The sequence below is a fragment of the Callorhinus ursinus genome, unplaced genomic scaffold (assembly GCF_003265705.2).
Source record: "Callorhinus ursinus isolate GAN/ISIS: 27379988/994484 unplaced genomic scaffold, GSC_fseal_2.0 scaffold4, whole genome shotgun sequence".
Taxonomy (NCBI): domain Eukaryota; kingdom Metazoa; phylum Chordata; class Mammalia; order Carnivora; family Otariidae; genus Callorhinus; species Callorhinus ursinus.
This window is the reverse complement of record NW_027397066.1, coordinates 43,742,903-43,760,446: the sequence shown is the minus strand read 5'-3', so window position 1 is coordinate 43,760,446 and position 17,544 is coordinate 43,742,903. Positions and strand designations below refer to the sequence as shown.

The 17,544-nt window shown below is 37.0% G+C and overlaps 1 protein-coding gene across 7 annotated transcripts in view; it reads left to right on the top strand.

Annotated features, from left to right (window-relative positions):
• Positions 1-17,544, top strand: part of PDCL2 (phosducin like 2) — a 244,449-nt gene that overhangs the window by 196,205 nt on the left and 30,700 nt on the right. For 6 of the 7 annotated variants that reach the window (XM_073891707.1, XM_073891706.1, XM_073891705.1 and 3 more), the window contains 2 exons: positions 1,233-1,280; positions 2,333-2,372. In XM_073891707.1, coding sequence (XP_073747808.1) covers positions 1,233-1,280; positions 2,333-2,372 — 88 coding nt within the window. Of the gene's footprint in view, positions 1-1,232; positions 1,281-2,332; positions 2,373-9,755; positions 9,887-17,544 lie in introns of those variants that run through there. The other variant, XM_025887558.1, reaches the window with a different exon arrangement.

Sequence of the window (17,544 nt, the reverse complement as noted above, 5' to 3'; positions counted from 1 at the left end):
CCGACCAGGCACCCCAAATTAATATGGAATTTCAGAATTTTATAGATGTCAGAGCCATTTCTTAGAATTTAAAAATTTTATTATGCTTATGGAATAATTTCAAAAGGCCTTGATGATAAATTTCATAGTGATTGCCATCCTGATACCTTGGGTTTTTTTTTTTAAAGATTTGTTTATTTATTTATTTGACAGAGAGAGACACAGCCAGAGAGGGAACACAAGCAGGGGGAGTGGGAGAGGGAGAAGCAGGCCTCCCACTGAGCAGAGAGCCCGATGTGGGGCTCAATCCCAGGACCCTGGGATCATGACCCGAGCCGAAGGCAGTTGCTTAACGACTGAGCCACCCAGGCACCCCACCAACCTGATACTTCTATAAGAAGTAGTTGTTGAAAATAGGAAGCTCTAAGAACCTATTTTATGGAAACCATAAAATGTCAAATCTTTCCATTGTTAAAATGAAATGTTTTAAGAAAAGAACCACTTCAAAATATACCCATTATGAGAAATTGGTTTGTTCTTATTTGGTATTTTTTTCATTATCATTTCTGTGAATATGGGGAATACTGGGAAAATCTACTCAAGTCTCCCTGAATATAGTTTACCAAAGTTGTCCCTCAATTTCAATTTCAATTCCTATAGAAATATAGGAAGTGTTTTAGATGTATTTTAGCTCTGGCATGATTCCATTTTATATTTTTCCCTGTTCATGTGGTAGCACATACAATATGTATCTTAAGGAAACTATTTCATTGTAACAAAATGCTGAGAGGAGATTTTAGATATAGCTAATTATCTATGAACTGTCATTTCTCATTCTACTTACTGTTGAATATACATACAACTGACAAACTTCCTAGAAGCTGTTATGTTGATAAGGAAATTATTTTATTATTTTATTTAAAAAAAGATTTTTAAGTGAACTCTACCCCTAACATGGGGCTCGAACTCATGACCCTGAGATCAAGAGTTGCATGCTCTACCGGCTGAGTCAGCCAGCTGCCCTTAGGAAATTATTTTAAAATACAACGTTCTGGTGATATTGCTAGGTGAAAATTCCTCAGGTATACATTCAAAGATTCCTTATTGATAGGAATTATATACTTAAGTCCTTGATTCCCTCCTTTTAAACTATGGTAGATGAAAATAACTTGGAGCTTCACTAAGAATTCACTAAGAATTTGCACTTATTTTTACTGTTAGTTGATGTGTAATGCCCTCGTTTTCTCTTCCAGGAAGAATTCCAAGGTCCTATCCAAGTTCGAAGACAGTTTTTGTTCAGGGTATGCAAATACCGTATTTTAAAAAAAAATCACTCAACATTAAAATTGAAAAAATACCCTGACTGTGCATTTATTTACATTAGGTTTTTAAGTTTGTTTATAGGTATTTGAAATCAGGTGTTCTAGTCTGAGATTCACTTCTTCCCCCACTGTATTGTTTTAATATTATGGTATCTCTGATCTTTTCTCTAATCCACTCATGTTTGTAAATACCCCAGGTGACATTCACCTATTAAACAGTTTAGTTCTATGAAATTTCATGTGTAGGAAATGAGTGTCTTAAGGATGCATTACTCCTTAAGTTCCAAAGAATCATTTACTAAATATTTGATTCAGGAGACTGGAAGAGTTATACTATTTTCATAAGTTTTTAAAAGTAAAAGAATCAACTATACTAGAGGCTGTAAGTAGACAAAACTTTGTAATTGCATTTAGTATTTTGCTTGTCCAAATTGTGTACAAAATATGAGTTTCTTTCTAAGGAGCTTTACTTTCTAAAATGTTTGTATCCTTACTATATTACCAGAGATTTTTTATTCAGTCATTTAGCAACTTTTTTGAATTTCTACTGGGTGCTAGGCAGTGTTGCAAAGACTAGAAGCATACAGATAGATAGGATTCCATTCTTATGCTCTAAGAGTTTACAGCCTAATAGAGAAAATTGATAAATAAACAAATACAAAATACTATGTTAAATGCACCTTCATTCCAGGGGCTGAGGTTTCTAAAAGAAAGGAATTTAACCCAGGCCAGAGAGTAGAGGAGGTACAGAGAAGGCTTTAAGGGCTGAATTTGAAGAATCAACAGGAATTAGCCAGTGAAATAGTTAACTAAGGAATCTCAACTTTATTGTTAGGCTAAGAAGAGCCATACGGTAAGATTTGCATTTTGGAAACTAATTCTAACAACAAATTGGAGAATGGATGGAAGGAAGAACAAAACTCATTAAAAGAAGAAATAATAACACCCATCAAAATCATCAGGTTGCTTTGTATGAAAGTTAACTTCACTCCTTAGTTACACTGATTTATTTCTTATTTATTATTTCCTAGCCACGCAATGGAAGAAGGTCAGAAGGTTACATTTAAAATGGTATGTACTTCTCAATTCAACCCAGTTTGAAAATTTCTATCATTTTCAGATATTCACAAATTAAACTATGCTCAGTATATTTCTATTACTTGATTGCATGTGTACATTAATATTCTATATACATACTACTGTTATAGGGGCAATGGGGGCTTTATATGATGAAAAATGTCAGTATTTTAGGGCCAGATTTTCTTTGCCCATGTTCCTCAGACTATGCCACAATAGTCCTCACTGGTTTTGTAGACATTGACCTTATCATCATTTATCGTGCAAGTAATATGTCAGGGATCGTGTTCTTACTATGGTAATCAGTGTCCACGATAATGGGCAGAACTTACAGATTGAATGCATTTCTGCTTTCCAAGTGACCTGTATCCAAAGATTCCTTATAAAAGCTGTGATTTACCACTTCTAGAGAACTAAGAAAATGTGGAAAGACATAGGAACATGACTTCTACTTGGGGACTCACAGAGTTTCCACATCAAGGCTGGAGATATAGTAGATATATGGGTGGCCCTACATATTTAATAAATATGTTACTCCTAATATCTTATTAGCCAGTGAATTTTGAAATTAAACCCAAATGCAGATTGATAAATTTATACCACACAAATAAAAGAATATTCTATTAACTTCATGTAATCTTAAATGCAGATTCTATGCTTAACATATTTTTGCAAATATTTTTTTCATATCACTATCTCAACCCTTAAATACATAGTTAGCTTAAGAATGTTAAAATTCTGGAACCAGAAGAGACCCCGAATAGCCAGAGGAATAATGAAAAAGCAAAGCAAAGCTGGTGGCATCACAATGCCGGACTTCCAGCTCTATTACAAAGCTGTCATCATCAAGACAGTATGGTACTGGCACAAAAACAGACACATAGATCAATGGAACAGAATCGAGAGCCCAGAAATGGACCCTCAACTCTATGGTCAACTCATCTTTGACAAAGCAGGAAAGAATATCCAATGGAAAAAAGACAGTCTCTTCAACAAATGGTGTTGGGAAAATTGGACAGCCACATGCAGAAGAATGAAACTGGACCATTTCCATACACCACACACAAAAATAGACTCCAAATGGTTGAAAGACCTAAACGTGAGACAGGAGTCCATCAAAATCCTAAAGGAGAACACAGGCAGCAACCTCTTCAACCTCAGCCGCAGCAACTTCTTCCTAGAAACATCGCCAAAGGCAAGGGAAGCAAGGGCGAAAATGAACTATTGGGATTTCATCAAGATAAAAAGCTTTTGCACAGCAAAAGAAACAGTCCACAAAACCAAAAGACAACCCACAGAATGGGAGAAAATATTTGCAAATGACATATCAGATAAAGGGCTAGTATCCAAAATCTATAAAGAACTCTGGAAAACAGTATGGAGTTTCCTCAAACAGTTGAAAATAGAGCTACCATACAATCCAGCAATTGCACTACTGGGTATTTACCACAAAGATACCAATGTAGGGATCCGAAGGGGTACGTGCACCCCAGTGTTTATAGCAGCAATGTCCACAATAGCCAAACTATGGAAAGAGCCAAGATGTCCATCGACAGATGAATGGATAAAGAAGATGTGGTTTATATACACAATGGAATATTATGCAGCCATCAAAAGGAATGAGATCTTGCCATTTGCAACGACGTGGATGGAACTGGAGGGTGTTATGCTGAGTGAAATAAGTCAATCAGAGAAAGACATGTATCATATGATCTCACTGATATGAGGAATTCTAAATCTCAGGAAACAAACTGAGTTGCTGGAGTGGGGGGGGGTGGGCGGGATGGGGTGGCTGGGTGATAGACATTGGGGAGGGTATGTGCTATGGTGAGTGCTGCGAATTGTGGAAGACTGTTGAATCACAGACCTGTACTTCTGAAACAAATAATGCAACATATGTTAAGAAAAAAGAAAAAGAAGCAGATAGCAGGAGGGGAAGAATGAAGGGGAGTAAGTTGGAGGGGGAGACGAACCATGAGAGACGATGGACTCTGAAAAACAAACTGAGGGTTCTAGAGGGGAGGAGGGTGGGGGGATGGGTTAGCCTGGTGATGGGTATTAAAGAGGGCACGTTCTGCGTGGAGCAATGGGTGTTATGCACAAACAATGAATCATGGAACACTACATCAAAAACTAATGATGTAATGTATGGTGATTAACATAATAAAAAAGAATGTTAAAATTCTTAGTATTTTCTCATAGAAACAAAAATCAAAATGCTCTATTTCTAATGAAGGTAATACCAAAAATTATACAATATCCAGAAAACAGATAATAAAAATATTGCATGTTAAAACTTATGGGACTCTGCCAAAGCCATATTCAGTAGCAAATTCAAGGCTTTAAATGCTATCAAGCAAGAAAGAATGAGTGAATTAAGGATTTAATTCAAAAAGTTAAAAAAGAACAAGAACCTCAGTAAAACAAAAGGAAGAAAATTATAAAATGAAAAGTGAAATTAATACATTATAAAATAGTAAAATAGAAGAGCTGGTAAAGCAAAATCCATTTATTTGCAAAAAATAAAATAATCTAATTAGCCTACCTTAAGAAAAAAAAAGAGAAACCATAAATATACAAACATACAAATGAAAGTAAGGAAATTAAAACAGATATAGAAGAAATGGAAATCATAAAACAGTACTTTGCAAATCTCTGTGCCTATCACTTTGAAAACCTGAATAAAATGGAGGATTGTCTAGTAAAGTAGGTACTACCAAAATTGATGTCAGAAGAAAGAAAAAAAAAAACCCTCTGAACAGACTAATGACCATGGAAAAAAATTGTAAACATATCTAGAAACTACCCCCTCAAAAGTACTAGACCAATAGATTTTAAATTTTTATAGCTCAGACATGGAAGAAAAATCTCAAAATATTTTTTATGAAGTCAGCAATACTAATACCAAAACCTTATAAAAGTAGTATAAAAAAGGAAACTGTAAGTAATCCTATTTATAAATATCAATACAAAAATGTTAAAGAAATATTAGTAAATTGTATTCAGCAGTATATTTTTAAAATCATGTAACTCCATAGAAGTGAAGTTTCTTCTAACAACTCAGGATGGTTCAACATTAGGAGATCTATTAAAATATTTTCACTATTAGAAGAAAAATTATTTAATCATCTCAAAATTCCATATCAATGTCTGCTGTTTTAAAAAAACTTCTTATAGAAAGAGATGAATCCTTATTAACATTATTTATATAATGGTCTCAAAGTCAGTAGCAGTCTTGATAGTAAAACACTTTGGAGAATTTCTGTTGTCAGGAACAAAACAAAAATAATCTGTCATCTTTTATTTAATGCAGTTCTTATACATTAGCCAACTCAGTTAGGTAAGACAGAAATAAAAGAGACAAATATATTGAAAAAGTGGAGAAAAAATTTAATGTGTTCATGGGACATAATTAGGAACTTAAATTTTCAGACTATATTTGGCATTAATTCCTGTTTCAGCAAAGGCCTGTTCACATCAGAAATATGAGCAAATATATTCTTAATTTTTTCCTTTTTTTATTTGTTTTTTAATTTTTTTCCTTTTTTTTAAGGAACTAAGAACAAAAGGATAATGGAAAAGAAGCTATCTTTTATAATATTACAAAGTAGAGACATTTATAAAATGTGAAATCAAAAAATAGTTTAATACTAAATGGAAAAAATGTCTGTGCTTGTAACACCAAATCAAGTGGTAGAGTGCTCACAAATGTGAAATGGAATTTAATCCACGATTTGGTTAATTTAGTAAAAACTTCTCTTTGAGGAAAATAGCTTTATTTGGATTTTTTTCAAGGATTAGGGTTTACACAGACTAGCTCACTTAAGATTTCATTTTATTTTGTCAGTAGCGAAACAGTTCAATAATCATTTTTTCTTTGTTTTTCTCATCTGATTATCTGAGGTCTTACTCCGTCCTGAGGATTTATACTTACTTAGAAAATGGTTAGACATAAAATAGGGTGATTTAATTGCACAAAAGGAAATAAATACATGAGGAGTAACTGCAACTTTTGAAATATTTTATTCATAAATCTTTTTTTTAAGATTTTTTTTTTTATTATTGAGAGAGATAATGAGAGAGAGAGAGCATGAGAGGGAAGAGGGTCAGAGGGAGAAGCAGACTCCCTGCAGAGCAGGGAGCCCGATGCGGGACTCGATCCCGGGACTCCAGGATCATGACCTGAGCCGAAGGCAGTCGCTTAACCAACTGAGCCACCCAGGCACCCTTTATTCATAAATCTTATTGGCATCAATGAACTTTAGGAAACCACTTTTATATAGTTAAATACTGTAAAATTTTGGAAAATACAGACATGTAGAATAAGTGTTCTATCAGAAAGAGATTAATAGCTAAAAATATACAGACTGAAGAATAGCTGAGAAACGTCTGTATACTAACATTACATACACACCTTCACATATTCACTTATACTTGACTCTAAATTTAATTTTTCTTTTTATACAGGATACCAACTATTTTCCACAGAAGCGGCACCAGGGGATGCAAAATGTTAACATTTTTTTTTCTTCTCAGAAACAATCCTTGTTAAACTTATGTTTGAGAATCCCTGTGTTGTAAACATTCTCAATAAAAGTTGGTTGAGATTATAAATGTTTAATTTGTTGACAATTTTAAAAGCATCTTAAAATATTTTTTTCTTATGTAATAAAGCTCTAAATAATGATGTTCCTTAGATCCCTGCAGCTTTTGACAGTACAGTTGACCCTTGAACAACACAGGTTTGAACTGCAAGATCCACCTATACGTGGACTTTTTTCAAAAAATACAGTACAGTACAGTAAGTGTATTTCCTCTTTTTAAAAAATATTTTATTTATTTATTTTGAGAGAGAGAGAGAGCATGCACACAAGTGGGGGGAGGGGGAGGGAGAGAGAGTATCTCAAGCCGACTCCCTGCTGAGTGGGGAGCCCAACTTGGGGCTCAAACCCACAACCCTGAGATCATGACCTAAGCCAAAATCAAGAGTCAAAGGAACACTCAACTGACTGAGCCACCCAGGTGCCCCTATTTCCTCTTATTATTTTGTTAATAACATTTTCTTTTCTCTAGCTTACTTTATTGTAAGAATATGGCATATAATATATATACAAAATATGTGCTCATTGACTATGTTATTTGTAAGGTTTCTGGTCAACAGTAGGCTATTAGCAGTTAAGTCTGGGAGATTTTAACTGTGCAGGGGGTCCTCCTAACCCCTGTGTGGTTCAGGGTCAACTGTACTGACACACATGCTCTTTTGTTATTTTTATTAAAGGCACTCAGAAGAGAGTTGAGTTTTAATGAGCTATTTTAGTTCATCCTATTTGGATTTCATCAGTGACAAAATCACCAGCTCTTATAAATATCATAGTGTCTAGTAGTTAACTATCTTAGAATGTGACTACCAACTAAAACTACACTATTTGGAGAATTTGGTCATTATCCATCAAAATAGTCCAATAAGCAAGTTCTGATTTATCTACCAAGAGATGTCTGATTGCTACAAAAATATCAGGGTTTAGCTTTTTCTATCACCTAGTAGTGTTCAATTTATCTTAAAAAAAAAGTCACTTTACCTTGCAATATCTGAAAGGCAACCGGTCTCGTCCATTGCCAGAAAGAAAATCTCACTAGTAGAGGATCATGAACACACTTGGAAAACTTTTTACATCAAAATCAGTGTTTATTGGACACAGAATTAACCTCAGATGGATGGTTAGTTATCTCCCTTCAGATTCCTCTGGATTTTTCCCTTCTGACCCCCCTCTTGGATAACCTCCTCCACCACCAAGCAGGCTGGCTGATTAGAGGGGGTTGGCTCTAGAGTGGGCAGGATTGTCTTAAATTCTTCAGGGTAGAGACCCTCACAAAGCTTTATCGTCTAATGCCGACCAATAATTACAGCTTAAATTATTCCTTTTACTAACAAAGTCCCTGAATTTCACTTCTTGTCAACCCATGCAAAGAATGTAAGGAAGAAAAGACAAAAAATTTTAAAAAGGAATTGCTTTGAAAGTTGGTGACTTGAGAGGCTCGAGGGCCTCCTGCTCTAAAGCCACAAATATATAGGGCAACATTAGTTAGTGCTACACACAGTAGTAATTCAACTAGTGTGGATTTTGGATTGTCAAAATAAAAGTGAATCAAATATTAATTTAAGCAGTTCCCAGAGCCTCTTACAAATACAGAGAGACTGGGGCACCTGGGTGGCTCAGTCGTTAAGCGTCTGCCTTCAGCTCAGGTCATGACCCCAGGGTCCTGGGATCGAGCCCCGCATCAGACTCCCTGCTCAGCCAGGAGCCTGCTTCTCCCTCCCCCACCCCCCCTGCTTATGTTCCCTCTCTTGCTGTGTCTTTCTCTGTCAAAGTCAAATAAAATCTTAAAAAAAAAAAGAAAGAAATACAGAGAGACTTAAGTCATTTACATTTTTCAGGGGTCCCAGGATATTTAAAAAAATAAAGGAAGAAAAAATACCAAAACATCGTTACAAAAATTGTGGGATGTTTTAAAATATTTTATATTAAACAAATTAATATTTTATATACAAACACAACAAAATATATAGGCTCCCAGGAGTACAGGATTTGTATTAAGTATGAACTGGGCACTACACATGAAGTGGTCCAATACTGAACCCAAGATTAAAATTGTGTCACTAAAAACACTTTTTTCTTCTTTTCCAAATCCTATCAGTAGATCTCTGTGACCATGTATATAACCTTATTTGGTGATAATATCAAATGTTTTCCTCCCATTCCTGGCAGCTCCCAGTAAACACCCTTTCCTTAACCTAACTGCCAAGGAACCCGACTGTCTAGGTTTCCTACCTAAAGCCAGAGTTCCTGTCTTCTAAGGCAGTGAGTGGGTTTTTAATATGGGGGTGGAAAACCATTGAGCATCTGATGAAAGTTCTGGTCCTAAACCCCCAATTCCTCCCCCCTCCCCCAACCAACAAATGTATACATACAACAAAATTATGTACAATTGGGGGCTGTGGGCTAGGGATCCCTTAAAATCCATCCAAATATAGGCTATGGGCTCCAGGTTAGGAAGCCCTCCTCTGGAGGGTTCTCTCCCCAGGATTTTGTTATTTCTCCATGAAGATAGGACTCGGGGGTTGAAGGGTGCCAGAGGTTCTGAAACAACTCTGAAACAACTTGCTGATTTGGTGGTGGTGGAAGGAAGGGTAGGAAGAATACGAGCACCAGTACTAGACTGCAAACAGGTGAGGCACTGCTTAGGGACAGATGCCCTGGACCTGGTGCATCTGTACCCACAGCAACGCCCCCCACCCCGGCCGCGCCTCCACGTTGCCTGGCAACAAAGCTGCACTCGGCAGCGCGCATGCGTAGGAGGCCCTTGTTCGCCCCTCCCCCTCCCCTTCGGTGGTGGCAACCGCTAGGCCTGGCTGGCCTCCACCTTGAAGGAGACTTTGGTGTGAAAGGGGTCCTTCACCAGTGGCAGGACGACGACGGCACACGAGGGCGAAGGGGAACACCATGCAGGTGGGCACCCAGGGGAGTCCAGTGAGCACCAAGGTGGGGGGTGGCCCACAATGGGTGGCTTCTAACATTTGTTCTGGTACTAGCTAAATTTTGCGTGCGTCTCTGTTGAGGTTTGAGGGAAGTCCGGATTCACTCCAGGAGAACACCATTTTTCAACATTCGAGACTTCGGTTTGTCTCTGGGGGAAGCATTCAGAGTTGTTGAGGATTGTGTTTCACACCTGTGTCCTTGGCGCTGGACTGCTGCACTATTTCTGACTTGAGAAATAGACCGCAACTTTAGCCCAAGTGTTATTCAATTTAAATACTCTGCTCCCTTACCTTAAAAAAAAAAAAAATCAGAACGGAAACCCAGTAGTTGCATTGTCTTGAGAGAGACCAACTGCCCTGGAGTTTGTCCTACCTGATTGCAAAAGCTCTGTTAGACTTCCATTTATTCCTTAGGAGGAGGCTCCTCTGTCTAAAGCTTCCTTATTAACCAGAAAAGCCTGTGCCTTTGTTTCTTCTTTTGTCAGAGTAAAATTCTCTTTCTGACTTTCAGAAACAGCTTCTTCCCACCTGCTCCCCCAAATTAAAACCACTGTGATTTTTCTTGTTTTACATATTTATTTTCTATTTGCATATACTATATAATTTACTAGAATATTTGAACATAAATTACATAGAATTTTTAATGGATAGTCCTTTTGTGTTAATAATAGATTCCTAGCAAGTACATTTTATCCAGTCTGTGAAAACGTTGCAAATTTATCTGGATTTATACCTGCTCTTCAAGAAATAGGCCAACATATAATTGAGAGTGAAGTTAACAGCACGTTAACCTTTCTTCATTTATTCATTGATTTATTCAACAGCCAGTTATTCAGTGTTTATGTTTAGTTATGGACTTATCCTAAAAGAGTTTACTATGAGGGAATAAAAGGGAGACAGATGTTAACTATTTGTAGTATGATAAAAGCCATAATAGTTTTAAATAGATTGTGGTACCTATTTCTTTTTTTTTTTTTAAGATTTTATTTGTTTATCTGAGAGAGAGGGGGAGAGAGCACAAGCAGGGGGAGCAGCCGAGGCAGAGGGAGAAGCAGGCTCCCTGCTGAGCAGAGAGCCCCATGCAAGGCTCCATCCCAGGACCCTGGGATCATGACCTGAGCCGAAGGCAGACGCTTAACTGACTGAGCCACCCAGGCGCCCTGGTACTTATTTCTATCTGATAAAATTTCATAGATAATTTCTAAAAGTGAAGGAAAAAATAGACTATAGAGCATTTACTGTTAAATTCCATTGCAATGAACTCCTAGATCAGTTAAGGAAGAGCAGAGAAGATATAAAACCGTAAGAATGTGGCATCAAGAATATCAAGAAAGACCATTTTAACAAGAAAGGAATGACAGAGTCTCTCCAATTCTGCTTAAGAGATCAAATACAATGAATATCCATTGAAATGAACAACATGGAGCTTGTAGGTGACATTAGCTAGAGCACTTTTGAAAGTATTGGAAGCGAACTTTGGAGTGGGTTGAAGAGTTAATGGAAGGTGGAAGTGGTTACTGCTTATGTAGACAGTTGTTTCAAGAAGTTTAACCGTGAAGGAGAAAAGAGAAGATGGTAGGGGATGTCAAGTGCAGAGGGAGTTTTTTAAAAAGGTAGTGCTGGAATTTTTGATGATAGTGAGCTTCTCCTGCTGCATACAAGTAAAAATGCTGACTAACATGTAAAACATACTTCCTTAAAAGCATCAAAGGGATGACATGATAGTAAGAAACTATGAGACCAAAACTGAAGGGAAATTGGAAAATGAGGTAAATGGATTTCCACAGTCCCAAAGCCACTTTTACCCTGAAGGCATTAGCAGTCTGTGTTTTGATCCTGGGTAGAGTCACAGGGTAAGAAGGAATCAAAGGGGTATGGTCCACCAAAGGATGGTAGACTAATAGGAGTAGGAACAAGAGATAAACTCATGTCTACGGGAACTCAGGGAAGGTTGTCTTGATGCTTAGTGGAACAGGGGAGAAAAAGAAAAGGAATAATACCTGTCCCCAAGAAGTTGTGGCCCAAGGCAACTCTCACGTAGATTACAACCTAAGGCATATTGTCTGAGTGGTCTAGCAAGCCTCAAATTATGAATTTGATATATACATATTAGTTATATACTTAGTGCCTATAAATGCCTGGAAGAAATAAAAAATCCTCTGTGTAGGAGATATCTTTATCTTAGGCCTCAAAGAATTCCCTCAGGTAAGTTCTCAGAAATCAATCAAAAGTTACCAAGCACACAAAGGAAACAGGGCACCATGAACATGAACCAACAGAAGACTTTTGTTAGAATGATCAGAAACAGGTTATAAAAAAATTATGTGTCTTAGTTTAAAAAAGTAAAAGACTAGGTTGAAATTACCTGCAGGGAGTAGTGAGCTTAAAAATTTGATGAAGACATATCTATACACTACAATGAATAATCAAAAAAAATTAAGAAAGCAATTCCCTATATATTTGCATCAAAAGGAATAAAATACTTAGGAATAGGGACACCTGGGTGGCTCAGTCTGTTAAGCATCTGCCTTTGGCTTAGATCATGATCCCAACATTCTGGGATCAAGTCCCACATTGGGCCTCTCCCTCTGCTGCTCCCCCTGTTTATGTACTCTCTCTCTCTAACAAATAAATAAAAAAATCTTTAAAAAAATAAAATACTTAGGAATAAATGTAACCAAGAAGGCAAAAGACTTGTACACTGAAAACTACAAAACACTGCTAAAAGAAATTAAAGAAGACATAAATAAGTAGAAAACAATCCATTTTAATGGATTGGAAGATTTAAATTGTTAATGTGTCAATACTTCCCCAAACAGTCTACAGATTCAGTGCCATCCCTACCAAAATCCCAATGATATTTTTTGTCAAAACCCATCTTAAAATTCACATGAAATCTTAGGAGACCTGGAATAACTGAAACAGTCTTTTAAACAGTGAACAAAGTTGGAGGACACAATTTCTGATTTCAAAATATACTGCAAAGCAGCAGTAATCAAAACCATGTGGTACTGACAGAAGACAGACATATAGACCAATGGAATAAATTAGCCCAGACAGAAACCCTCACTGGTCAAATGATTTGCAACAATGCTAAGATCATTCAAGTGAAAGGATAGTCTTTTGACAAATGGTGCTGGGAAAACTGGATATCCACATGCAAACGAATGAAGTTGGGCTTCTAACTCACATTATAAACAAAAATTAATTGAAAAAGGATCAAAGACCTAGATGTAAGAACTAAAATTATAGAACACTTAGAAGAAAACAGGGGGAAATAATGAACATGCCGTGAAATTGGATTGGCAATGATTTCTTGGATGTGACACCAAAAACACAGGCAAAACAAAGAAAAAAATAGATAAATTGGACTTCATAAAAATTTAAAACTTTTATGCATCAGAGGACATTGCTCTCTCAATTGAGCAAAAATATAAACCACAGAATGGAGAAAATATTTGTAAATTATATATTCGATAAAAGATTAATATCCAGAATATATAAAGAACTCTTAAAATTCAATATCAAAAGGACAAGCCAATTAAAAATAATCATATGAAAGGATGCTCCACGTCTATGTCATCAAGGAAATGTAAATTAAAATAAGAGACCACTACACACCTATTAGAATGGCCAAAATCTGGAGCACTGACAACACTAAATGCTGACAAAGATTTGGAGCAACAGGGACTCTCATTTATGGCTGGTGGGAATGCAAAGTGATATAGCCTTTGGAATACAGTTTCTTATAAAATTATACATACTCTTACCATTCAATCCAGCAATCACATTCCTTGATGTTTACCCAAAAGAGCTGAAAAGTTATGTCCACACAAAAACTTGCACTTGGGTGTTAATAACAGCTTTATTCGGGCGCCTGAGTGGCTCAGTTGGTTAAGCGACTGCCTTCCGCTCAGGTCATGATCCTGGAGTCCCGGGATCGAGTCCCGCATCGGGCTCCCTGCTCAGCAGGGAGTCTGCTTCTCCCTCAGACCCTCCCCCCCCTCATGCTCTCTCTCTATCTCATTCTCTCTCTCAAATAAATAAATAAAATCTTAAAAAAATTAAAAAAAAATAACAGCTTTATTCATCATTGCCAAAACTTGGAAGCAAACCAAGATGTCCTTCAGTAGGTGAATGGATAAATAAACAAATGTGGTATATCCAGAAAATAGAACATTATTTAGTGCTTAAAAGGAAATGAGTTATCAAGCCATGAAAAGACACAGAGGAACCTTAAATGCATATTACTAAGTGAAAGAAGCCTATCTGAGAAGGCCACAAACTGTATGAACCCAACTATATACCATTTTGGAAAACTATGGAGACTTTCAAAAGGTCACTGGTTGAAAGCAGGGAAGGGGTGAATAGGCAGAGCACAGAGGATTTTTAGTGCAGGGAAAATACACTGTATGATACCATAATGATGAATACATGTCATCATGCATTTTCCCAAACTCAGAGAATATACACCCAGAGGGAACCATAATGTACACTATAGATTTCAGGTGATTATGATGTGCTGATGTAACAAATGTGTCATTTCAGTGGAGGATGTTGGTAATGGTGGAGGCTGTGCATGTGTGGGGCAGAAGGTATATTGGAAATCACTGTATCTTCCATTCAGTTTTGCTGTGAACTTAAAACTGCTTAAAAAATAAAGTCTTAATAAAAATAGTTGCTGTTTTATTTTGGCTTTTTAAAAAATGTTGAAACAACATTTTATTTATTTATTTGTTAAAGATTTTATTTATTTGGGAGAATGAGAGTGAGAGAGAGAGCATAAGCAGGGGGAGCGACAGAGGGAGAGGGACAAGCAGACTTCCTGCCAAGCAGGGAGCCCGACTCAGGGCTTGATCCCAGGACCCTGGGATCATGACCCAAGCCAAAGGCAGATGTCCAGCCAACTGAACCAGCCAGGTGCCCCTTATTTTGGCTTTAAATGAAGAATTTGCTTTAAACAAAGGTAATAGGGGCGCCTGGGTGGCTCAGTTGTTGGGCGTCTGCCTTCGGCTCAGGTCATGATCCCAGGATCCTGGGATCGAGCCCTGCATGAGGCTCCCTGCTTGGCGGGAAGCCTTCTTCTCCCTCTCCCACTCCCCCTGCTTGTGTTCCCTCTCTCACTGTGTCTCTCTCTGTCAAATAAATAAATAAAATCTTAAAAAAAAAAAAGGTAAGACTCTGGTGGAGGATGTTGATAATGGGAGAGTTTATGCATATGTGGGGGACAAGGGTATATGGGAAATCTCTGTACCTTCCTCTCAGTTTTGTTGTAAACCTAAAACTGCTCTTAAACAATTGTCTTCATAAAAAAATTAAAAGATTCTTAAAAATGAGCAAAGAATTTTAATATATATCTCTTCAAAGAAGATACACAAATGGCCAATAAGCACATAAGAAGCTGCTCAATATCATTAACTGTTAGAGAACTATAAATCAAAATCACAAGGGCACCTAGCTAGCTCAGTCGGTAGAACCTGTGACTCTTGATCTTGGGGTTGTGAGTTCAAGCCTCACACTGGGTGTAGAGCTTATGTAAAAAAAAAATACATAAAAAATTTTAAAAATAAAAATAAATAGGGGCACCTGGGTGGCATAGTAAGTTAAGCATCCGAATCTTGGTTTCAGCTCAGGTCATGATCTCAGAGTCATGAGATTAAGCCCCATACCAAGCTTCATGCTCAGCTCAGAGTCTGCCTGGGATTTTCTCTCCCTCTCCCTCTACCCCTCCTGCTTGTGCTCTCTCTCTCTCTAAAATAAATAAATCTTTGAAAAAAATAAAAATAAATAAATCAAAATCACAATGAGAGACCACACTCATAGGATAACAATTACCAAAACAGAAAATGACAAATGTTGGTTGATGAGGATATGGAGAAATTGAAACCCTTGTGCATTGCTGGTGGAAATGTAAAATAGTGCAACTGCTGTGGAAAACATTACAGTACTTCCTCAAAAAGTTACGCATAGAATTATCATATGATCCAGCAATTTCACTCCTAGGTATATAGTCAGAAGATTCGAAAGCAGGGACTCAAACATATTTGTACATCGATATTTATAGCAGCATTATTCATTAGCCAAAAGGTGGAAACAACCCAACTGTCCATCAGTGAATGAAGGGATAAACAAACTGTGGTGTATACTTAAAATGGAGTATTATTCAGCCTTACAAGGGAAGGGAATTCTGATACATGTTTCCACATGCGTGATCTTTGAAAACATGCCAAGTGAAATACACCAGTCACAAGAGGATAGATAATGTACAATTCCACACATATGAGGTAGCTAGAACAGTCAAATTCATAGAGACAGAAAGTAAAATAGTGGTTACCAAGGCTAAGGGTACAGCTCAAGAGTGGGGAGTTATTGTTTAATAGGTACAGAATTTTAGTTTGGGATGATGAAACATTCTGGAGATGAATAATGGTGATGGTTGTACCGCAGTGTGAAGGTACTTAATGCCACTGAACTGTACCCTTAAAAAATGGTTAAGGTAGTAAATTTTATATTATTTACATTTACTACAGTAAAAATTTTTGGTAAAGAGCTAAACGAAACTTCTTGAAATGAAAATGTGCAATAAGAGAAAAAATATAGGTGGATAGGTTTATCAGGTCAGTATAGAAATATGGAAAGATACAAAAATTAATAAAGTACGAAAAATCTAGCATTCCAAGTTTGATTTCAGTTGTAGAGGTGAATTTTCCAGAACTTTTAAAGGATAGCATTCTACTTTCTAAAAACCCAGTGAATCCACACAGGATAAATGAAAGAAATACGTGAATGGAAGGAAAAATTCTTCTCTACCCTCAAGGTCTTCCAGCTGGACTAAATTAAATTTACATGAGATATAGTAACAAGAGAAAAAAAACTAAAGTTTTATTATGTGCATATGGAAACCCAATGATGATATTGAGATTTAAAGAAATGATGAAGGCCGACAGTTCTTGCACACTTTAGATAGAGAATAAATCTGTGAGGAATTGACAAATCAAAGAAAACTTTGGGAGCTTCAGTTAGTAAGAAATTCTAAACAGAGTTCGGGCTGTGGTAGTAAATTAGTAAACAGGAACAAGGGTTATTATTAATACAGGCTTCTGGGCTCTAAATTTTCCATCTCTGGTGGTAAGGATGTCTCTACCTCCTCGTGCAGGGAGGGTACTTTTCATATGGAAGATTTATTTCCTGCATTCAGGAGGCCAGAAGAGAGTCTGAGTGTTCTTCTTGCATAAGGCTGTCTCTTAAGTAACTTTAAAATAACCAGTGTACCAGGGTCCCTGGGTGGCTCAGTTGGTTAAGCGACTGCCTTTGGCTCAGGTCATGATTCTGGAGTCCTGGGATCAAGTCCCACATCGGGCTCCCTGCTCAGCAGGGAGTCTGCCTCTCCCTCTGAACTTTTTCCCTCTCGTGCTCTCTATCTCTCATTCTCTATCTCAAATAAATAAATAAAATCTTTAAAAAATAAAAAAATAAAAAAAATAAAATAACCAGTGTGCCAAAGTGGCCCGTCTTGAGGCAGCCTGCCCTTGGGCCCTACATACACAACTAAATACATCATGCAAAACTGCCGAACTACAAAGAAAATCTCAAATGCAGGCAGGCAAAGAAAAGACAGATTATCTTCAA